The 25,000-nt window shown below is 37.8% G+C and overlaps 1 protein-coding gene across 4 annotated transcripts in view; it reads right to left on the bottom strand.

Moving 5' to 3' along the window:
* zcchc7 (zinc finger, CCHC domain containing 7) overlaps positions 1 to 18,645 on the bottom strand; it is a 47,215-nt gene extending 28,570 nt beyond the window's left edge. For 2 of the 4 annotated variants that reach the window (XR_007143607.1, XM_047816711.1), the window contains exons 1-2: positions 17,812 to 18,418; positions 17,075 to 17,673 (exon numbers count right to left, since the gene is read on the bottom strand). Coding sequence is in view for 3 of the 4 variants with exons in the window: in XM_047816711.1 (XP_047672667.1) it covers positions 17,075 to 17,660 (586 nt within the window). In the remaining variant the exon portion in view is untranslated. Of the gene's footprint in view, positions 1 to 17,074; positions 17,674 to 17,811; positions 18,419 to 18,509 lie in introns of those variants that run through there. The other 2 variants (XM_047816712.1, XM_027134926.2) reach the window with 2 other exon arrangements.
* Positions 18,646 to 25,000: the final 6,355 nt, after the last annotated feature.

The raw sequence follows: 25,000 nt of genomic DNA on the forward strand, positions 1-25,000 counted from the left end.
GTTTAGTTCTACTATAACAACACAAGGAACATTTAAGTTTAAGATGATCTCTTAGCTCAGAGTGAATTATTGATGATCACACTGTAAATATTTTTTCAATGCAAATTAATTTACAACCACAAAAAAAAAGCAAAATATCTGAGAATACAGTGAAGACTCGGGCCACATATCGCTCTCTCAGAGCCGTAGCGAGAGAAAGAACCTGAACTGTTTTAATAAAAACCGCTGGGTTGCGACTTCAATTTCATTTTGATGAAAATTCTCCAGTGGGAGCGTTCTCCTATCGGGGCTGAGGGGCAGATCGAATTTTCATGATTGTTATTATTGTTATTATACAGCGGGAGATAAACAGCGGCGTTAATCTGCTACGTTTCCTTTCCCTTATCGGGGCGGCTGGAGAAAAGCAAGAGCGCCTTTCTTTCTCGTGAACCCATCCGCACTGTAATTAGTCTTCATTCATATTCCCTCACAAACACACACACCAACACACATACACACATGGGGGGTGAAGGTCGTGTTCACCAAATTAAAAATTTGTCATTAAGTGGAATTTACCATAATGCCATTTTATCTTCCAGCGGTTGAGTCAGGGAGGGGGTGAAGCAAGCAAGCGTGTGTGTGTGTGTGTTTAAGGCAGGGGGGCAGCCGGGGGTTCTGCAAATTGAAAAACCAGAATAATCCTGCCCTCTCTATTGCCCTCGTCGACACACACACATGCACCCCCCAAATCCACAGCCATTGGGGTAATTAAATAATAGCGCTTTAAGATTTTAATTTGTCCTTTTTTCCCCTCTCGCTAATGTAGCCGCCGTCGGCAGGGCTCGCTCTCAGAACCTATTATTATGGGATGCATATGAAACAGGTGGGAGGGGGGGGAAAACTGCACGCACACACACACACACACATTAGATCAGCAAATATGAAGCTTGAATTATTAAGGAACTGTATCTCTCTTTCTTAATAAGCAAAGACAAAAGGGTTAATCCCCCAGAGACCCAAAAAGACAAAACCGGCATGGGGTTGGGGTTGGGTGAGGGGGCATCCTCTGATTCATTCGCCAAACTCTTCCTTTCAAGGTTCAACGCATCCATAGACATAAATATGAATCAGAGAAACATGTATATCTTTTATAAGTTGTATTTCCATCTAGCTAGTTACTTTCTTGCTTTATATTTAACCTGCTTGTGACTACTTGCAAAGAAGTGCTTGGACCCCTATGATCTTGCTGCTTGCAGTTGTATTTCCCGATAATTTTGTTCGCTCACAGATAAAACATAATATTTTAGTGTATCCAATTTATATGATGATGATGTGTTGTGACCCCATAACCCTCGATACAAGACTGGATGGTTGTTATGACACGAAAATTTACTAGACACGTTTACGGAAACGATTCGATTCTTTCTAGCTGTTTTGAAATTCGAACAGGTTACTCCTGTCAGATTCAGGAATTGGGGTAGATGCGAATGTGAGCTGGGGTAGAAACAAGAGCCTGTATTACCTTCTCTGCCTTTCTCTTTTCTTCAGGGAATCTCATGCTTTTATTTTCTCCCTGTACTCAGCTTTAAGTTGTGTTTGTTTGTAGACTAACTTTATGTCCTGAGTTAATCAGTTTGATACGACTCCAAATCAGATGCAAGGTTTTTACAAGGTGGCTCTTGATGCGGGGCCTTGAGGCCACGCCTCATTCACTGGGACCGAGACACCGAGGCCACGCCTCATTCACTGGGACCGAGATACAGAGGCCACACCTCATTCACTGTGACCGAGACGCCGAGGCCACACCTCATTCACTGTGACCGAGACCCCGAGGCCACACCTCATTCACTGGGACCGAGACCCCGAGGCCACACCTCATTCACTGGGACCGAGACCCCGAGGCCACACCTCATTCACTGGGACCGAGACCCCGAGGCCACACCTCATTCACTGGGACCGAGACACCGAGGCCACACCTCATTCACTGGGACCGAGACACCGAGGCCACACCTCATTCACTGGGACCGAAGAATCGAGGCCACACCTCATTCACTGTGACCGAAGAATCGAGGCCACACCTCATTCACTGGGACCGAGACACCGAGGCCACACCTCATTCACTGGGACCGAAGAATCGAGGCCACACCTCATTCACTGGGACCAAAGAATCGAGGCCACACCTCATTCACTGGGACCGAAGAATCGAGGCCACACCTCATTCACTGGGACCGAGACACCGAGGCCACACCTCATTCACTGGGACCGAAGAATCGAGGCCACACCTCATTCACTGGGACAGAAGAATCGAGGCCACACCTCATTCACTGGGACTGAGACTTCACTGTTTGTTTGCTGATTATCAAACATGTTTTTTTAAGTGCAAGTAAGAAGCGAGGATAAAAATCCCCAAAATGCCCACAAAAGACATTCATTCGTCAGTCAACAAATACAGTGATAGAAAATGTAAATAAACATCTTGCAAGTGTGTGAAGAATTCATGAAAAATCAACCGAGCAAAAAGAACATGGAGCTGGTACTAAATAATAAACACAGCATTAAATATTAATACAAATAAATCCTTTGGAAAAATCTGTTTTGTGAACTGAATCTGCCATTTTTATGGCCCTGATATCAGGAATACATCAGATTTTCTGCAGCAACCAGGAACTCAAACATACATAGAACACTTTCTGCATTTGGAAATTCACGATTTAAAATTATGTTTCCAGTGAAATGAGACCAGTTTAGGTTACAGTGTTCACATCTGGCCAAATGAACCTGAAAAAAAAACATCACTACTAGCATCTAATACCGCAATATTCATCTTCATCTCATTTGGAACGGTCATCTTCAAAATATGTCACTAAACACGAGTCCACTTTCCTGGGGCCTTTTCTTTAGTTGTGTATTTGTCTAACAGTTTTGCATGAGATCAAGGGCACTTGCATAGCTCCTCAAGCAACCTCTTCTTCTTAACACTTTATGAAATCCCATTACCCGCAAACTGAATAGACGCGTTTCTAAGAGCGAGATTTCATTAACGCACCTTAAATGCGCGTTCATTAGGACAAAAATAAGGTTTAATATGGTGAAGAATACCTGCGGTTCAGCTCCCAATGGATTACTTTTTTCCCTTCCACCCACTCCAGCTCTTGGTGCATGACAGCGACAGGGAGAGAAAATAAAATAAATAAAAAGGAGGAGAGAGGGAAGAAGAATTTTTGGTGGAAGGTAATGCTGAATAAATACGTTGAGATTTGCAGAGGAAGAGCGAGGAAAGCAGTCACGCTCTGCACCTCGTGAACATCCTCCATTTTCTCCTTCGGCTGGTCCGGTGAGCTTCTAAGCTGCTGCAGACCCAATTACTATTGATCACGGCGACTGAGAAAAGACACAAACGTACACCAGGATGGATGTCAAATGTAGGCCCATTTGTCAAATGTAGGCCCTGTATTTTTGTGTTAAAAAGCCCAATAAGAACGACAAACTGTGCCTGCATGCAAAAAAACGCTCGAGTCAGACTCAAAATGTTGATGTTATTTTCCTCTGTAAAAGAAACTGAATCCAACCAAGTTCACATCATATAATAGCACCGTTTTGTGAACTCCGGCACGCCGTACGATAACGCGGCAGACTTTAAAGATAAGCCGGAGAGCCAGCACTGACTGGAAAATGCTGGGAAAAGAAACCACGATATGAGAAAAGCGGATTCATGACAGATACACCGACGCTATTTCGGCAGGTGTAATATACAAACGCGAGCTTTTAAAGCTCCTGTCATACATTTAAATCCATTTAAAAATCACATTGCTTTTTAAAGCCAAAAACTATATTTCACTGACATCCAGTACCAACAAAAAAACCTTAAATAACACTGAGAGTGAGAATACATAATACACTGAGAAGCTGAGAATACATAATACACTTCCATATATGATTTATCATCCAAAAGAGAGTCCTGGGGAAGGTAATTATGGGATTAACCTGAATGAAAAGGACGTATAGGAACAATTTAGTATTAGTGACAATCCACTTATGTATACGGTAACGTGTCATAATATATTATCCAGAAAGATCTACAAGGGGCAGCGTTTCATCTAAGCACACGCTTAGTCATCAAGTCAAGTCAAGTCACCTTTATTGTCACATCACCACAGCGCATGTGTCTTGGTGAGTGAAATTCTTGGGAGCGAGCCCCAGAAATTGCAGAACCATTTACATACAGTTGTTAAGAAACAGAAATTAGAACAATTTACAAACAGGTTAAAAAAAATGTGCGAAATGCTTAGTACCAGTTGAAATGTGCAAATGCGGAAAATGTGGAAAAGATGCAATGTGCTCATACATAGTCAGTACACACAGTGTACTACTAGACATATTTACAATGCACTACACATTATATACAGTATGAAATATATACATATATATACGTATATATATATATATATAACAAGTTATGGTGCAACAGACTGTACAGATACAGAAATGTCCTGTGGTACCGATAGCTTATAGTCATATAGATTGTTATACTAAAATAAATGCAGTGTGTGTGTATAGTCCAGTGTGTATAGATGCAGTATGAATGCTGTGTGTGTGTGTGTGTGTGTGTGTGTGTATGTGTAGTCCAGTGTTGAACTGTTGAAGTTTGAGCAGTGTGTAGCATACCATATTGTGGAGTATGCTGTATGCTATGTTAGTTATGGCTGTTAATTAGTCTGATGGCCTGAGGGAAAAAGCTATCCCTCAGTCAGGGATAGGAGGTTTACATGAAAACCCAACACTGGCTCTCTGATGGTCAAAACCTCTCAGCTAGAATACTTTTACTTTGTAAACTGAAATATTATTTCAAATTATTACCAAATTACCTTAACAAAAAAAAACGAGCGTGCATTCAAACTGTGAAACAGCTTTTTAGAAAGAAAAAAAAGAAAAAAGTAGCCCAGTAACACAAAAATAAAAAAAAAATTATTCAATTCAGATTTCAGTATCACAAAGACTTTCAGCAGGAAGACGCATCGTGTTGATGCTATGTTTTCTTCACAGGTCAACACAAGACTAACCAATTAAATAAATAAAAATCAAACAAAACAAAAGTGGATATATTAACAATATGTCAAGACTTCTGCATGTCTAATACTTTAGTCTATGGTGCTTCTGTTCATACTTGTTATAACTTTAGTTAAAACTAAAGCTTTTTAATTTAGGTGACAAATTATAGAAATGCTTGCCGGTTAAGATTGAAATATAACAATTACTCATAACATAGACCATTTGTCTATAACCTACAGCTAATAAGAAAAATATAGCAAGAGTGTGAGAGTAAAAAAACAAAAATCTAGGCAGTTAAACTCTTGTTAAAATGCTAAATGTGAACCAACATTAGCTCTTATCATGTTAATACGTTCTAGTTTAAAATGTTCTGAGAATATTTGGTCAGGAAAATCACTACTAGGTTTACTTTTACAGCTTCTATTTTTAGAAGGTGTGAGATGTTAATTTTAGCTAATTTAAAATCAATCAAGCATATCAGGCAAAACCTTTAATTAATTTACACCATTACAAAAAAACAATAATAATTCTGGCAAAACCTTCAGCTAATTTAAAGCAACAAATAATTTTAGGTGAAAGTCCAGCTAAAAAACATTAAGAATATTAGGCCTTTTTCTAGAATATTTGGGAAAAAAATCTTTTAAATAATTTAATCCATCAACAAAGAATATTCTAATAAATATTTTAGCTTTTAACGAAAACAATCAACAACCGTAGTAGGTGATGAATTTAGCTAATTTAAACCATAATCAAAGAACTTTGGGTAAAGTGATCCAAAAATATGTCAAAATTTAGAAGAGATGGCAAAAAATGTGTACATCAGACACATACAACTTTGGTTTGGCTAAATTTGAAGGCATGCTATCAAAAAGGCAGTCAAGTTACGTAAAAGCATGAAAAATGCATCTCAACTAATTATATTGTAGCATGATAATTATGTTAGAATTGCATAGTAAGGTGTCTAAAACAATTAAAAATTTGTGGATTTTATAATTAGTCGATTTATTGGATCAGTATAGCTTTTTATTCTGTAAATTTCCACACAACACTTTAGGTCCAAGCTGACTATATTTAGAAGGTCCTGATTAAACTGCTTCAATTTTAGTGGAAAATAAATATATACCTGTGAATAAGAATTACAAAAAAAAGCACTGGTTATAAACTGTGTTCTAAATGTTTAAGCAATTATACTGACGTAAAAAAAAGATCCGTGTGTTGACTTTTTATGCTCCACAATCTCATAACAAAAATCACTGAGATGAAGAAAGTTCCAGAAGAAGCAATGATGAGCAATGAAAGATTTTATTCTGTAACTGAACTCTAATGTACATTTTGGATGACACACCTTCACCACCAATTCAGGTCTTTTGGAGGTTTGTCAAAAATGATACGTTTGTTTTATGTTTTCTCGTCTTCATAGAGTATCTGTATCATGTATCTGTTCCCCTTCTCTCTACGCTTCATTACCCTCTTACAACAAGTAAAAGTTGTTTTTCGAGGCGCAGAGTTCAGTTTAACAGTGTGCAAAACAGGGAGGGAAAAAACTAGGTCTTTCCTCACACATGAGTTTGTCTTACTATCCTTGTGAGGACCTTTTTCACTGCCACACACAAACACACACTCACTCTTTTTGTCAAATTTGTCTAACTTCTTGCAACAGTTATAAGGGCCTTAGTTTTGACAATTACACTTGGATCTAAACCTTATATTAAGCTCCGGAGCCAAAAACATCAAAAGTGTCAGTTTTGTATGATAAAATGCTGGCTTTTGGAGACCAGCCAAGTTTCCTCATAAGGATCAGCAGATCTGATGAATTTGACTTTATGGGGAGATTATGTCTCTGCTAAGATATAAAAACATGGTTGCTTATACCCGACACCCCCACCCCACCCCGTGCACACACACACACACACACACACACACAAACGGGTAAAGTTCCCCCGAATATGTAAAAAAGAGGCCCTAATAATAGCGAGGTGCCGTTTTCTGGAAGGTCCCAGAGGGAGATAAAAAGCCTGAGAGATTACTAGCTGTGAAACACACACACATACACACACACACCCTCTGAGGGGTTAAAAAAGACCACCGGGACAGACCTGAGTTAAGTGTTATGTATGTGGTGCCGAAGTGACAAAGTGCAGCAAAAAGATATACGATTAAAGACTTTTAAACCAGAAGTATTAAAAAAGTAATCATATTCTAATCGTGAAACACCACTGGTCGGGGTCGGGGTGTGTTTTTTTTCTTTCCTGCCCTCGGACCACTGAACAGGGCTGCCATTCAGAAAGCCACCACATTACCACCAAACACCTCCCTTTCATCCCCCGAATCTTATTGAAATAATATTAATATTTATCATTCCCAACCCCCTCTACACACACACACACACACACACACACACACACACACACACACACACACACACACCTTGGGCAAACTGTAATAAAGGCCTTACTTCCTAAATCCACACCCCAAGACATCCTTGCACAAAAAAAAAGAAAAGAAAAAAAAAGGAAAAAAAAAGAAAAGAGAGGAAGCCAGTTAGAGAAAGTTGCCTGTGATGGGGAAAAAATTAATCACGTCTCACGAGGGTGCCTCTTTCTTCCTTCGCCGGGACAATAATTTGATTTGATATTAAATGACTGCTTGATTATAATGGATTTTATTGGTAATTGTAATTGACGTTTCGCCCCGTCTTGTTTTCTTTTTTTTTTCCGGTTTCCTCTTTTCCTCCTTCGTCGAGCGTAAATGATGAGGGACAGTGCGAGGGGACGATAGAAAATCCGGTCCTGCTTGAAGCGCTCGGCTAATAACAAATTAATGAACTGATTTACTAACCATGTTGCTTGGAAAACGGAATAATAAAGATCTGCTTGTTGTCTATATCCGTTTATTTATGATATTCAGAAAGCGTAATCAGGAAATATTAATGTTAAATGATATCTTGGGAGCAATTTTACTGCTGAATTCGTAAACACGACTTGGATTAGAGCACATATAGGATGTTCCTAGCAAGGGTAGAATACATCAATTTTTTTAACATCAAACAGTGACGTCAATGCCGGAAACATCCAATATGGCATGATGTTCTGTGAAGTTAATTAAAAACGGACCCACGGTTCCAATCGGGGCAAAAACAGGCATCGTACGACACATCAGGCAGGCCAACGATTGGCAAAACTCTCATTTCCCCCTGAAAGGGAAAAAAAATAACACTTCTCCTTCCTTTATTTGAATACAGGGTCGTTATCGCATTTAAATAATGAGTTCTCGCAAACGAATTCACATTAGAAGAAAAGGTGCGTGTGGGAGGGAGGGATTTTTTTTTTTTATTAGAAAACAAACCCACACACGGAAAAAAACAAAACAAAAAACATTCTATGCTGAACAAACGTTTAGCCCGAAAACCAAATGAGCACCTGTGAAAAACAAAGCCAGATGTTGCACATGAGGTTTTTGTGGGCATTTTAAAAAGAAAAAAAATACGATGACAGTCAATAAAGTGTGCACATATATATCGGTTTTTAAGAATGTGTACAATTTAACTAATATATATATAAAATATATATTATAGATTATAGATTCAAATAAATTGCTTCACATAACTGGACATTAAAATGGAACTTATTGAAACTGCATCAAACTATATTATTGTAAAAAAAAAAAAATATATATATATATATATATATATATATATATATATATATATATATATATATATATATATATATATATATAACTTTAAAATGCTAACTTATCTGCTGAACCCAAAAAGGAAACTTGAAAAGAAACTTGAAAAGAAATATAACCGGTTGTACTTATTAAAAAAAAAAGAAAAATAATAATTCCCGATTAAATCCCAAGATCTCCCTGGAACTGCGGCGACAGAGCCGGAATGGCTTCCTCGGCTAATCGAACCTGGCGTGTGACCGTTTAGTATGAAATTGGGATGGAAGCTTGCCATCAATGACCCCACCACCACCCCCCAAACACACACGCACACATATCCACCACCCCGTCGTGTAAAGCCACAAAATAGTGCGTAACGTGATTAAGGCTACCTGCTGTCCCATGCTAAAGCCCACCCAAAAAGCCAGGCGCTGAAGACGAGGGTGCACGCCGAGTCTCAAAATGGGATTAGTCCGTTTACGCTTGTAGCGAGAGTTAAAGGCAATCCAGAATTGGGTGCTTTTTTAAAACACTCTGGTAAAGGTCATGTGGAAAATATCCACACAACACATCCAATTTTATTTTCTTAATGGATCATCATAAATCTCACAAGTAAATGTTAGTGAAGTTAGACAATAACACGATGTGCATACGTTTAACTATAGAGTAATGACACGGGTAATATTTTAGTAACACTGTAAATATATATGTATTATATCATGCTAGCGATTTAGTTTTATTGAACGCTGTGACAGGAAATTTAAAACAAATTTTAAGTTGAAATCTAAAGAACAGTTCAATTCTGGCATTACAAAAAAGGACATTGTTGAAGCGTATAAACTCGAAATGAACAAAATAAAAGGATCTGCTGCTTTATTTTTATTTAAAGGTTGTATCTTTGGCTGTGTAACTTAACCGCTAGCCCTTTTCCCTTTTAGCAACTAATCTAGATTTAAAAAATTATTACCCACTGGTACCCAAAGTACCCAAAATATATTAGCCAAAATTTTACAAACTCACAAATGTTAAAATGCAGAGAAACATGAACAGAAAGTTCTGATAAACGTGTGCCTGGGAAAAAACGTAATTTTTATCAATGTAAAAAAAAACAACAACAATATGTTGAAATGTCGAAATCAGAATACTGAACAAACAGCTCTCACACTTAAGTGATTTTGGTGTGTGTGTGTGTGTGTGTGTGTGTGTGTGTGTGTGTGTGTGTGTGTAGGAGGGGGGGGTCTGTTCAAACACACAGAGTTGAGAAATGGGTGTGGTGTTTCAGCTGAAGTGGCACTGCTGTGCCCAGATAAGGGCCGATGCCTATCCCTGCCACACACACACACATCAAAATCACACCCAAACACACACACAAGTCCTCAGATTAGCATAAGTATACACAAACACACACAAACGCTCTTCTCCGTGAGTGTGTGGAGTGTGGACATGTCCTCCCTCAACCTCTTATAACCAGCGCATCCTCTCACACACACACACACCTTCACTCTGCAGCACGGTCCATTACAATTACATCCATTAATCATGTAATATTAAATAAAAGCTGCAAGCAGAGAGAAAAAGAGCAAAAAATTGTCCTACATATTGATAAACCGATTCTGATACTTGGATGAAATGTAAACAATGGAATACGAATTCAAATTAGAATCTAGACTAAACAATGATGGCAGTAGACTTTCTAGTGTAGACGATAACAGACAAAATGTGATTTCCAAATGAATTATAGCTAAAATGATATAATTTTTAAATATTGTTAAAAAAACAAGAACATTCTGACGTGCTGAATCACGTAACGTTGTAAACAAATCCTGAAGCAAACAAACGATCACAATTTGTTGAGGAAAAAACAAAAAAAAAAACAAACCTGCATACTAATTAGAACCTGCAGACAGACAATTTTATTATTTTATTTAGGTTAGCCAGTTACCTCCTGATAAAGCACAGTCGATGATGACATATGGCTAGCAGGTGGTAAGTCTAGGCTTCCTTACTTCAAGTTATGCCGTACAAGTTATATTTACATCTAACGAGTTTCTGAATAAAGTGTTGGAAAAAAAAACCAGACAATCGCTGACTAATTACTTTTGTAAACAGCAGACAGTGTTGCTGGACTAACTTACATGGAATCAACTCTAGGTAGCGTTGTACAATTTTTTGATACTGTTCGTTGTCATGGTAATGAAAAAAGCTTTGTTGCGGATGTAAAACCTTTAGCTAACAATCGGTGAACATGGTGCAACTTGCATTATGTACAATTTGTTTAAACATGTAGCAAAGGTTAAAAAAAATACAGATAATTTAAAAAAGCACAAAAGTCTTACCTTTAACCCAGCATCACAATTTCATATGTTCTCTTCACAAACACACACAGCGTGGCCTCCGGAGCTCTCGGGCCCAAGCGCCCCAAAGCTCCCAACAAAGTTTGGTCATCAAGGGTAGACAGCAAGGGGGATGAAAAGAAAAGGGGAGGGAGATAAAGAAGAATGAAAGGGAAAAAAAAGGCTGACCACTAAATGAGCTTCAACAATGAAGTGCAGCCTAATTTTGGGTATTTGGTACACGTCAGCTAACAAAAACCTCGACTGACAACACGTTCACCAATTTGATAGCTGAAAACGGGGGGAAAAAGCCAGATTGTAAGATTGAAAATTCAGAGTGTAAGCTGACAAACAATTTCTGAGTCAGAAATGAAAACAGAATGCTTAAGAACATCAAAATTTACCTCAGATGTGTTGCTTAATGGCTAAGAAATTAAAAACTGACATAAAAAGATGACATGACACTTCCATCCCACGGCCGCCAAATGCTTGATTCTGATTGGTCAGAAAGTGTTGATTAGTTTCCTGTAGCATTTTCTAGTGTCATTTTTGTATAGTAACAGCTAACACAAGGAAGCGTACTGAGAAAGTATGGAAGGAGTCCCGTGTCAGTCTGCTCTAACTTTACGTTTTCTGACACAGGTGAAGGAGCTGCAATTTGTAGCACTTATAAGCAATAACATTATACGTAGCTATAAATGGACTGATTCTGTTCCATAAGCACAAAATTGTTAGATCTGACAAATCCTGATTATGATCATCTTTGATCATGTTCATACACCGATATTTAAATGGAATCACGATGAACACCAAACCGCGTCTGAACTATAACAATAGACAGACCCTCGTTTCCATGGTGCGCGTGCGGATTCCGAAATGAAAATGTGTACTAATCACATTGTCTTGTGTTTTATCAGTGGCAGCTGCAGCCGCCACGCGCCACACAGCCGCCACGGGACAACTGGATTTGTGTGTCTGTGCATCTGTGTTCGGCTTTCAGCGGCCAAATTAAATTAGTCACCGCTGTCCAGAACTCTTTGCTTGTTTGTCAGATATTTTAACACCATACTCACACACACACACACACACACACACACACACACACACACACACACACACACACGCAGATGATGTCCGATTTAAATTGTATGCTAGGACAACCAAATAAAATAAAAAAAAATCAGGCGCTGTAACCATTTAAATTATTCATATGCCATCACTAAAACCATAACCATGAACGGCAACACACACACACACACACACACACACCCCTTTCACTGTGTTCTCTTGGTTCCGCTCTATATTTTAGTTACAAATATGACAATGAACTGATTACAGGGTTCATACGCACCCTATATTCCAGACAATTTCCATAAACTGTCTGTTTAAATAAGTAATATCAATAAACACCCCATTAGCATGTTAGCTTTTATCCTCTTATCCACATTAGTAGTTCCCCGGTTCTGTATTTTTCTCTAATATATGCAGTCCTGACTTTGAATTCATCTTTACGAGTCTGCCAGTCACTTTGTTAGTGCTAATAATGCTAATTTCTGCTTCTGCTAGCACTATAACGTTTTTTCCTGTTGCATTAGCATTAAGCTAAAAGTAAGGAGTACATTTGTCTGCTACATACTGTACATCTATGTTATACATACTTCGTTGTTTTACGTCCAGTTCAAAAGCAAATCTTTCATTTCCTGTCTGTTAGCAGAACTCTCATGTTAGCGTATGTTACAGCAACAGATATAACTCGACAGCTATCCTCAACGGAAGTAATAATAATTAAAGCTTCTGTTAACTTTTCCAATAGTTCATAGTTTAGAATGCAATGTTGAAGTTTAATTAGCGGTTAATGCTAACTGGATTCACAGCATTTTTTTTTTAGTTTTTTATAAAGATATCTGAGGTAAATATTGATTCCAAAACACTTTTGACTAATTTCCACAGTTATTGTGGTTTTCAGAATTCTGTATAAAATACTCAGCTTGCTTAATCAAAATGTTTAGCTTGCAGGTTGTGACATAATCCTGAATTTCTGTTAGCAGTTAATACTAGATGGATGTTTTTTTCTTAGCACTTCACACACATCTGAAGCAAATGTTCATATTCCTTATATTTATATCTTATTTATCTTTGCGTATATGCTAGTTAGCTAAAACTGTAGCTACACTCATTTGTCCTAAGTGCGAGTCTATCCTTTGCAATTTACACTCAGTCTGAAGTAAACGATGATGTTCGACACTTGTACAATCAGAGTATATTTGCATCATCTGTATAAAAGTCTTAGCTAGTTAAATTATTATCTTTAGTCATTAGCTAGCATATACGCTGCAAGTCCATATTTCCTAGTTGCTTAGCAACAGTGTTTTAAGAGTGTATCCGCTTTGATGGTGAGCCTGAAAATTTTATCTAAGTGCCTAAAAAGATGAGGTTAAATTTTAATATATGGAATGTAATATTTAGTAGTTTTTGTAAGAATAAATCATTTTAAATGGGTTTAATGTTCATTAAAAAATTAATTTATTGGAAACAGCTCAAGTGTCTGTTTCTTCATGCATGTCAACACCCAAAATCTCACACTCTCTCACACTCTCTCACACACTATACACACACACACACACACACACACACATCCACCCTTATTGGCTGTGAGTCTCAAAGTCAAACTCCATAGATCAGAGAGCAAGAGAGGATAAAGAATGAAAGAACAGGAAAGGGAAGAGACAACGAGCAAAAAAGGAGACAGAAAGGGACCCCCTTACAAGTCCTCCATCCCTCGGTGTGTGTGTGTGTTGGCCTGGACTGAGGCCCCATTCTCTACACATGAGAGCGTGAGGCTTGAGCAGCAGAGCAGAAACAGCAGGCCCACGAATCTGCCGTAGTCCGAGCCTTTCAAACGGGGGTGGGTTTTATTGGGGGGGGGGCAGAAGAAGAGAGAGATGGAGAGTCAGAGAGAGAGAAAGACCGAAAGATAAATAAGGATGATTTTATATATATATATATATACTGTGTGTGTGTTGTGTGTGTGTGTGTGTGTATGTATATATATATATATATATATATATAAAAAACAGGAGTCAGTAAATCAAAGAGGAAAGAAAGGAGTGAGAGGGCAAAGAAGAAGAATGAAAGATAGAGATTGTAAAATAGAAGAAATGGGTAAGGCTGAAAAATAGCAGAAAGAAAGAAAATGAAGGATAAGAGTGAATGAGGAATGTGTATGTAATAAATCCACTGCAAAATCAATCAGCAGATAAAAACGACACAGTAAACTGATAGATAAAAAAAATTCAGATGGGAACGTGGGAGCCGATCTCATCCAGGGCTTGTTTTCACTACAGAAGTCACAGACAATTTAGCTTTTGCCTTTTTTTTTCTATTTTGTACTTTGTCAAATATCTGCAAAGCTATTTTAAAAAAGAAAGAAAGAAAATGTAGGGACTGTAGTGATGGACTGAGTAGCTCACTGTGAAGACAGGTTAGCAGGTAGGATCTTTTTATTTAGCTTGATAATAAGCTGTTTTGTCTGTATAAAAGAGCAGCACTAGTTTATTAAATATTGCTGAATAATTGTCAACTTGGGAAGTATATACACACGTGGACAAAATTGTTGGTACCCTTCGGTCAATGAAAGAAAAACTTAAAATGGTCACAGAAAAAAACTGTAATCTGACAAAAGTAATAATAAATAAAAATTCTATGAATGTTAACCAATGAAAGTCAGACATTCGTTTTCAACCATGCTTCAACGAAATTATTAAAAAAAAAAAAAAAATCATGAAACAGGCCTGGACAAAAATGATGGTACCCCTAGAAAAGACTGAAAATAATGTGACCAAAGGGACATGTTAATTCAAGGTGTGTCCACTAATTAGCATAACAGGTGTCTACAATCTTGTAATCAGTCAGTGGGCCTATATATAGGGCTCCAGGTAGTCACTGTGTTGTCTGGTGACATGGTGTGCACCACTCTCAACATGGACCAGAGGAAGCGAAGGAAAGAGTTGTTTCAGGAGATTAGAAAGAAAATTATAGACAAGCATGATAAAGGTAAAGGCTATAAGACCATCTCCAAGCAGCTAGATGTTCCTGTGACTACAGTTGCACATCAGCTCTATGTTCACAGATGGAAAACTGAAGCATATCAAATAAAGAACACTGTCCCTACTGTGAAGAATGGAAGAGGCTCTCTTATGTTCTGGGGCTGCTTTGCTGCATCTGTCACAGGGGGTCTTGAATCTGTGCAGGGTACAATGAAATCTGAAGACTATCAAGGGATTCTAGAGAGAAATGTGCTGGCCAGTGTCAGAAAGCTTGGTCTCAGACGCAGGTCATGGGTCTTGCAAAAGGACAATGACCCAAAACACACAGCTAAAAACATCCAAGAATGGTTAAGAGGAAAACATTGGACTATTCTAAAGTGGCCTTCTATGAGCCCTGACCTCAGTCCTATTGAGCATCTTTGGAAGGACCTGAAACATGCTGTCTGGAAGAGACACCCTTCAAACCGGAAACAACTGGAGTAGTTTGCTCATGAGGAGTGGGCCAAAATACCTGCTGAGAGGTGCAGGAGTCTCATTGACAGTTACAGGAATCATCTGATTGCAATGATTGCCTCAAAAGGTTGTGCAACAAAATATTAAATTAGGGGTACCATCATTTTTGTCTAGGCCTGTTCAGTGAGTTTATTTTTTTTAAATAATTCCGTTGAAGCATGGTTCAAAAGCAATGTCTGACTTTCATTGGTTAACATTCATAGAATTTGTATTTGTTATTACTTTTGTCAGATTAAAGTTTTTTCTGTGACCATTGTGAGTTTTTCTTTCATTGACCGAAGGGTACCAACAATTTTTTCCACGTGTGTAAAGATGTCCACTGCTCCAGCTGTACCCCATTTTGGAAAACATCCTGACTAGCTGTAAAGCTACTGCTAGTTTGGGTAACAAGTGTATATTTGGTGCCTATTTTACTGTCCGTAAGGCAAAGGTTTACACGAATTTACAGTATACATTTTAGTTGTAATTAGTTTCTAAACAATTTACCAAAAAGATCTGAGGTGAGCAAAACATGTATATGTAAGCTAGCTAAATTGTTAGCCTAAATTGTAGCAACAGTGAACACCTCAAAACTTCTGAGGTAAATATTATTTCTGATCATTTTTTGTTGTTTTTTCAGTCATTCTGCCATTAAAAATGAAAGATTTAACATGTATATAGTGGCTGGCTAAACTGCTAGCATCAACTGTGTAATTTATTTACCAACACCCCAGTGACAAACATGTGTTACCTCATGTCAATGTTTATATTCCAAACAGCTTAGATGATGTCCGTCAATACATCTTTATACTGTCAAAATAAAAGGCTTAGCTAGCTATATCAATATAGTTAGTCATTAGTTAGAGTACATACTGACTAGTTGCTTGGCAACAGCAGGCGATCCGTATGGCCGTCGAACTGTAAATTTGTTACTCTATCATTCACTTATTAATCAGTATTAATCAGGACGAATGAATTATAATCAGGGTCACCAAAGGAAAAATTAAAGAAAAAATGGGGGAAAGGAAAAAAAGCTGTGAGGAAACTAAAGAAGCAAATTAAGAGAGTGGTCAGGAGAAAAAGGAGGAGAAATGGAGAGTAAAATAAAATCACAACAAGAGAGAAAGCAAGAGAGAGAGCGAGAAAGAGAGAGCGAGAAAGAGAGAGAGTGAGAGAACGAAATTTGCAACCATGTTTTTATTCATCTGTGATTAAAGTCTGGCTCTCTGACATAAGAGTTGCTTTGTTTCCTCCAGCACTCACAGGAAGATTCCCCTCATTGCCTCTTTCACGTGTAAAACACACACATGTAAATTGGCTCGACAGAAAGCGCAGACAAACATTCTCCTTCTGTAATATCTGCAGACAATTTACATGCAGACATGTCTTCCTGCGCAGCGTTTCAGAGACAGGCGGTTTCAGAAGCACGCACACACACACACCATCCAGCTTTTAAATACACACCTGCTGGAGAAATTCAACAAACACACACTCTTACACGCTCACCTGAATATTCCCTTTTGCGGACCGCAAAGACGTTAAGCTGTATGTCCTGATCTCCTTCCTCCTTTTCCCGACCCAAGATCATCCAGCTCTCCAAACCATCCGAGTCCGAGTCTAAATCCGGATCCACCACATACGGCAGAATCGATTCCGAATCTGAACTCTGGCCCGACTCTGAATCCAGGACTACCACTTCATTGCGGACGGCTTCACTTTGATGTTGATGCTGTGAAATAGGAGCCACTCCCTTCCCTTTTGACCTCTGACCTTTCCTGGCACACACGCTGTCGTCCTCCTCGGTGTTATCTGAAAGCGTGATGATGTCCGGGTCTGAATCGATCAGGATGACTTCATCTGGAGGAGCAGCAGGAGGTTGGACTCTCTGGCCAGGTTGAGGTTCCTGAGGTGTTTCATGACCGGAGTTCTCCTCATAGTTCTCCGGATGGTTCTCCAGGTCATCTGTGCAATAGTGGAGCTGGGAATAGAGCCGGAACTCGACGTCACTGTCAGGCTCGGAGTCGTCCGCATGTTCTTCCTCGGCATACAGCTCGTCTTCATACTCTTCCCGCTCCTGGTAGACTGAGAACATCTTGAGTGACTGGCTTGATGAAGAAAATTTCACTGTTAATGCTCACTCCTAACAACACAGTCTTTTCATAACACGTCACAAACTTTAAAGATGATCAACAATCCACAAAATCACAAATCAGATCATTTCAGATCACCAATAAGATAACCACCAGCTGGGAGAATACGAGGTTCTCCAGGTTCTCTAGAGAAACATGCGTGTTACAGGGCCGATGAGTTCGTTCGGTTCTCTCATTCAGCAGGAAAGTGCATGCAATGCAAATGTCCTGAATGTCATGCTCATTTCAGCATAACACACGAGCTAGTATTTTATTTTCTGATTAAAACTTTTTTAGTATAAAAAATCATATATTTCATAAACATTCATGTAGAAGCTCTGTAGTTCTAGCTATATAAACTCTGTCGCAGGCCGTATCCTAAATCGCTATTCACCGCGTACGTAGTGCACTAGATTCCGATTTACAAACCGCGACGTCACACGCTACGTAGTGCACAGGTCTAGAAAGCAGGGCGCGATTTGGGACACCGCAGCCTCCTGAAACAGCTCGAGTTTGTTTTGATCGCAAGGGCAGCGTTTGGAAATGCGAACAAATTGTTATTTCGCTTGTTACTTTGAAACGGAATCTTTTCCCGTTTCGAATATTTTGTAAACGCGGTTAAAAAATCTCTTAATATCTGAATAAAACAGCTTTATTGAGCACGCGCTGAACTCTGACTCCCACGTGCGCGCTGTGCGCGAGGAGCCGGATGAGCTCGGAAACGGGGATAAACACGTTAAATACGGGCTCGTTAACGCTTTACAATCACACACACAAACACACCGGCTTTGTTTAGAACACTATCGTCTGACCTGCTTGCTGTTTTCCAGCTTTGAAGCGAGACAAGTCAGGATACAAGGAGAACTTCCGGTCCGTGCTGTATGACGCGGGGAAGAAAAATGGTTGGACAACTGTTAAGTATCGCGGAGTTTCAGCGGTACGACTATGACTATACCGGAGTTTAAATAAAGACTCAATGGGTTTCTATAGACATTAAACATCTATTATGAGCTGTTGCAATGCTTTATAGCAGAGGCTCTCAGTTGTCTACGTTTATTACAGATTTTTTTTACTGTTAATTAATGTGATATTTGACTTTCCATCAACTTCCACTTTGTTAAGAGATTCAAAACATTTTTATTATTGCTTTATTTATATATTTGTAGCTGCTGAGCTTCAAGCATTTAATCCATAAAGTAGAACTAAATGCACAGTGTGTTCAGCACAAGGCAGTGTGAGAAATGTGATCATGTTTGTTCTGTAAAAAGAAGCAATACAATTAAATCATAGAAACAAAAAGCACATAAGGTTTATAATGTGAGAATATATTGAGATTTTTTTTTTAAAAATGTTAAAAGTATATAGGTGAAAAAAAAAGAATGCAAGACAAATTTAGTGAATAAAATCTTAAAGAATAATAATGATAATTAAATAAATATTAATAATATTTTAATAATAATAATAATAATAATAATAAAAGTAATAATAATAAATAATACTTTGCCCCACTTTCATATGTTCCAAAATTATTTTGTTTTAAATAGCTCTAAAAAGAATGATGTAGTTTCATGTGATAGTTTCATGTCTCTGACAGGTCTGAAGGATTTAACGTGGACAATCATTGTTTGTTTGGTTTTTTTGGTTTTTTTTGGTTCTATAGCACAAGACCTAGACTTCCAATGTTTCTAGTGCCAGATAAATAAATAATGCCTAGAAAATACTGTATTCGGCTATAAATATGCTTGTTTAAATTGTCTCTTGTTTAATATACACGACTCTCCCAACTGATAAATATTAACACTACAAACATCTACATGTGATGTACAGTAAGTCTAATCCTGTAATATATCCGAGTGATTAGTTTCCAGTGTCAGTTTCAGTGAAGTTAGAGATTCTAGGATTTATAAGTCTTTTCTGATCAGGAGAATAAATGTGTTTTTTTTTTTGTTTTTTTTTTGTTTCTTTTTGACGCAGAGATCAAAACAGTTCTCTGAACTGTGTGTGTGTGTTTTTTTTTTAACAATTCTCGTCTAATATTCAGTGTATCAGATAAGAAACACGAGGCAGGAGTTAACGGTCGTGGTGTGAATGCCATCTGATTCTCTGTGCATGAAAAGGCCATCGAACCCGCCATCATTTCCATTCAAAAAGGTTACATTTCCTCTGAAAATAGGAAAAGACCAAAAGACTTAACTTCCCTCACTTCATATTCTTCTTTTCAGAGAATAAATAGCCAAAGAATGACAGGTTTAAGTTTTAATGTTAGGGGAGGATTCTTGACTTTTTTTTAGATAGACTTTACAAAATACAGGTAACACACTGTACATTTCCTTCTCACTAACTGAATTTAATCTAAATGATATTCAAAGGTAGTGGGGTTTTTTTAACCACCACAGACACACACACACTAGCACTTCAGCAACACATTCAAACCCAAAGCTCGACTGCTTCTTGTTCACTCTCACCACTAGGAATTTGAGTATCTGAGAAAAAGATGCCTGACCTTGGTGTGAAGGGCAGAGATTATTAGTAGTAATTAAATCCTACCAAGCCAAGGAAGCGGGAAAAAATGCACATTATAAACACAATTATACATAAAATGCACCACTTTCTAAATATACTGTATATTAGATATAAATTCCACACATGACATGATAATATATGCGTGATCAAGAAAAGGAAATTAAATAGCTTGGAGCAAGTCAGTGGTTTTTTAGGCCTAACTGATCTACTGATCAGCCATATTAAAAGCTCCTGTATAATACCGTCGTTGAACCAAAACAGCTCTGAATGCGTGCTGTGTGATATGACGTCTAGACTTGAGCAGCAGATCATTTTAGTTGAGGTGATGCCGACCTCGAGGTGTTTTGGGCTTGTTTGTCAAACACATCCCACAGACGGATCAACACTCAAACCTGGACACTGCCGTCAGGGAACACTGTCACCATTATCTGCAGCCATGTACACCGTGTTACCAGGGTGTACAGGAGTCAGCATGGAGCCTCTGACCACTCTAGTGCTAAACAGTGACTTTGGGATTAGACTTGTCTCCCAACACACATCAATGAGCCTCGTAAGCCTGTGACCTTATCACTGGTTTACTGTTTTTCTTTCTTGGAGCACTTTCACGTGATACTAACCACTGCATACCAGCTATTTTGGAGAAGCTCTGACTCTCTCAACTCCTTACAGCTTCCAACACATCAACTTTGAGAACCGACGGTTCATTCGCCGCCTTCGATATCCCACCCTCTTGACTCTTGACAGAACTTACTGTAACGAAATAATCAATGTTCATAATTCACGTCACCTGTGAGTGGTTTTAAAGTTTTGGCTGATATATAAACGCTCATATGACAGGTTTCTGTCTATAGGATATGAACTCCTCCAAACTCCATATTGCCCGGCTGCATAGTTATTCCTCATTGAGAGGTTCTTTTGCATTCAGAGGTATTGTTACTGGGGTGATTGGGTATGTCATGGGCTGCGGAGGCCCGGATTGACCCCTGCGTGTCATGACACGTCACATGGGGTTCGGGAACAAAAAGCCTCATGGTGAAACCTCATGTCTTCTATTGTTTGTTCTGGTGCTGGGCCAAATGAGTACACCCAGGTTTACAAGGCCAAGACGGGTGCTGTGATCTACACTCACACACATACATAATAACGCACAATTTTACAAGGCTTATATATGATAGTTATATATCAGATTGATTGTTTTTGTCTCATTTTTCTCATCTCATTTGCTGATGTGAAAATATTAGAAAAAAAAACAAGGAAGGAAACGTTTTATTACTACAAAAATATAATTCTGGTTTGAACTGGATTTATAATACGATATTGAATCATGCCACAATGTCTGGATTTAATGGCAGTGAAGAATTTTAAAAAAGCAGAAAAAAACTACAATCAGAAAATAACCAAAATATGATTTAGGAGAAAATTTTATTATTATTTCTTTTAATGTGAAAAAAAATCTTAAGTTTTAATTTAATTTAAAAATATTATTAAAAAAAAAACCTTCAGAAGAAACTTTTTGTTGCTGTTGTTGTTAACTGGCCAACAACCGAATGAAACCCCACAACAGAAGCTTCATTAATGTTGTTGATCTTCCTTTTCTTATTTATTTGTTTACTTATTGTTTTAATTGCGTCTCGGTCTAACGCGATTATTTCCGGTTCCACCCGGGCAGCGCGCGCGCGTCGCACAGCCAATCAGCGGCGCTCCTGAAATTAATTACAGTATTAATGAAATTAATTAGGAGATGAAAAGGGAATAATATCGGAATGCCACAAGAAAAAAATGAATCATGAGACTTTAGGCGAAACAGTGGAACTGCTCTGAATTGCTCAGATCCTAATTTCTGAGTCTTTCTGCATCAGTTCATTTCGATTTTAGGGGGGAACTGTTTAATTATTTCTGACCTAAATTGTTGTAAATAAAAAAAAACCCTGTGTGGTAGGATTCATATTGCATAAAGTATATACACCATATTTCCATAGTGGAGTCAGGAACATGATGTCGGACCACCAGGAGCTGCACTGGACCCATAAGTACCAGGTGAAGGTCAGAAGGTCAGTGCCGTCTATAAAGGGGGTCATATACTGTAGAAAACGATCCCACACATCACCATCATGTACTTGTTATTATTATGAACTCTGTGTAATTAATGATGAATGCAAGGACCTTATGTGTTCTCGTGAAACAGAGATCTGTATGATAGATTTAGGGGGGAATGTTTCTACATAATGCCTGATACACCACATCTGTTAAATACTATTAAACACACAGTGCGGATTACATGCACAGTAAACCCCCTGAAACCGGTGGGAGAGAGAGAGAGAGAGAGAGAGAGAGAGAGAGAGAGAGAGAGAGAGAGAGAGAGAGAGAGAAACGAAAGCGCGAGATGAAACCAGTTCCATGGGCAGAGGAAATGCAAGCGGAGGTCGCTGTAAGTGTGTAAAAACATGCCATGTCCTTTCAAATCTGTGAACTGAGCGAGAGAGAGAGAGAGCATTAATGTCATCATTTCCGATTTTTGTTCTCCGTGATATTACACCTAGGCCTACATTCTAACTAACAGTGTAAGTGTAAGGTGGGTGTGCGTTCCAAATGAACACACACCCACCTTAAACCCTGCTTGTGTTAACTTTATGTGTTAATTCAGTAGCCTGGTGTGGGTTCAGCACTGAACCCTGCATGCGTTCATTCGACACTATAAACATGATGTGTTAATTCTACACTATAGACATGACATTATGCGGTAATTCTACACTATAAACATGACGTGACGCCTTAATTCTACACTATAAATATGATGCGTTTATTCTGCACTATAAACATGACATGACGCGTTAATTCTACACTATAGACATGACGCGTTAATTCTACACTACAAATATGACATGACGTGTGATTTTTACACTAAAAACATGACATGGTGCATTAATTCTACACTATAAACATGACATGGCGCGTTAATTCTACACTGCAAACATGGCATGACACGTTAATTCTACACTGTAAACATGGCATGACACGTTAATTCTACACTATAAATATGACATGATGCATTAATTCTACACTATGACATGCCACGTTAATTCAACACTGTAAACATGACACAACACGTTAATTCTACACTATAAAAGACACGACACGTTAATTCTACACTATAATCATGACATGACATTAATTCTACACTATAAACATGACATGACAATTCTAAACTATAAACACGACATGCCTCATTAATTCTACACTATAAACATGACATAATGTGTTAATTCTACACTATAAACATCACATGGCATTTGATTCTACACTATAAACATGACATAATGTGTTAATTCTACACTATAAACATGACATAATGCGTTAATTCTACACTATAAATATGACATGGCCTGTTAATTCAACACTGTAAACATGACACGGCTCGTTAATTCTACCCGATAAACATGACATGACATGTTAAGTCTACACTATAAACATGACATGATGCATTAAGTCTACACTATAAACATGACATAATGTTTTAATTCTACACTATAAACATGACATAATGCGTTGATTCTACACTATAAACATGACATGATGCGTTAATTCTACACTATAAATATGACATAATGTGTTAATTCTACACTGTAAACATGACATAATGTCAATTCTACACAATAAATATGACCTGACCTGTTAATTCTACACTATAAACATGACATAATGCTTTGATTTTACACATAAACATGACATGATGCGTTAATTCTACACTATAAATATGACATAATGTGTTAATTCTACACTGAAAACATGACATAATGTTAATTCTACACAATAAATATGACATAATGTGTCAATTCTACACAATAAATATGACCTGACCTGTTAATTCTACACTATAAACATGACATAATGTGTTAATTCTACACAATAAACATGATATGATGCTTTAATTCACTATAAATATGACATGATGCATTAATTCCACACTATAAACATGACATAATGTGTTAATTCTAAACTATAAACATGACACGTTAATTCTACACTATAAACATGACATGACGCGTTAATTCTACACTATAAACATGACACAACGCTTTAATTCTACACTATAAACATGACCCGGCGCGTTAATTCTACATTATAAACATGACATGACGCGTTAATTCTACACTACAAACATGACACGACTCGTTAATTCTACACTATAAACATGACATGACGCGTTAATTGTACATTATAAAAATGACATAATGCGTTAATTCTACATTATAATCATGACATAATAGTTAATTCTACACTATAAACATGACATGACGCGTTAATTCTACACTACAAACATGACACGACTCGTTAATTCTACACTATAAACATGACATGACGCGTTAATTGTACATTATAAAAATGACATAATGCGTTAATTCTACATTATAATCATGACATAATATGTTAAATCTACACTATAAACATGACATGACGCGTTAATTCTACACTATAAATATGACATGACGCGTTAATTTACATCATTCCAAGTGAAGCTGTAGATCATGTGTCCATTTAATCTGTATACACATTGTAGGTTAGGTGTTAATTCCTCTGTATAAATGAACTGGTTAGATGTTTATTTAACCCGTGTTTGTTAGTAATTCGTCACAGTAATGTCATTTCAACACGAACTCTATTAAGTGTTTATTCAACACATACAGAACACTGTACACGTTACCGGAGGCGATGTGTTAATTCAGCAGCTCTTTTGTACCCTCCGGAATCAGACCAAACCTGAGAGTCGTGAACACCGGCG

Source organism: Tachysurus fulvidraco, chromosome 7 (genome assembly GCF_022655615.1).
Source record: "Tachysurus fulvidraco isolate hzauxx_2018 chromosome 7, HZAU_PFXX_2.0, whole genome shotgun sequence".
Lineage (NCBI taxonomy): Eukaryota > Metazoa > Chordata > Actinopteri > Siluriformes > Bagridae > Tachysurus > Tachysurus fulvidraco.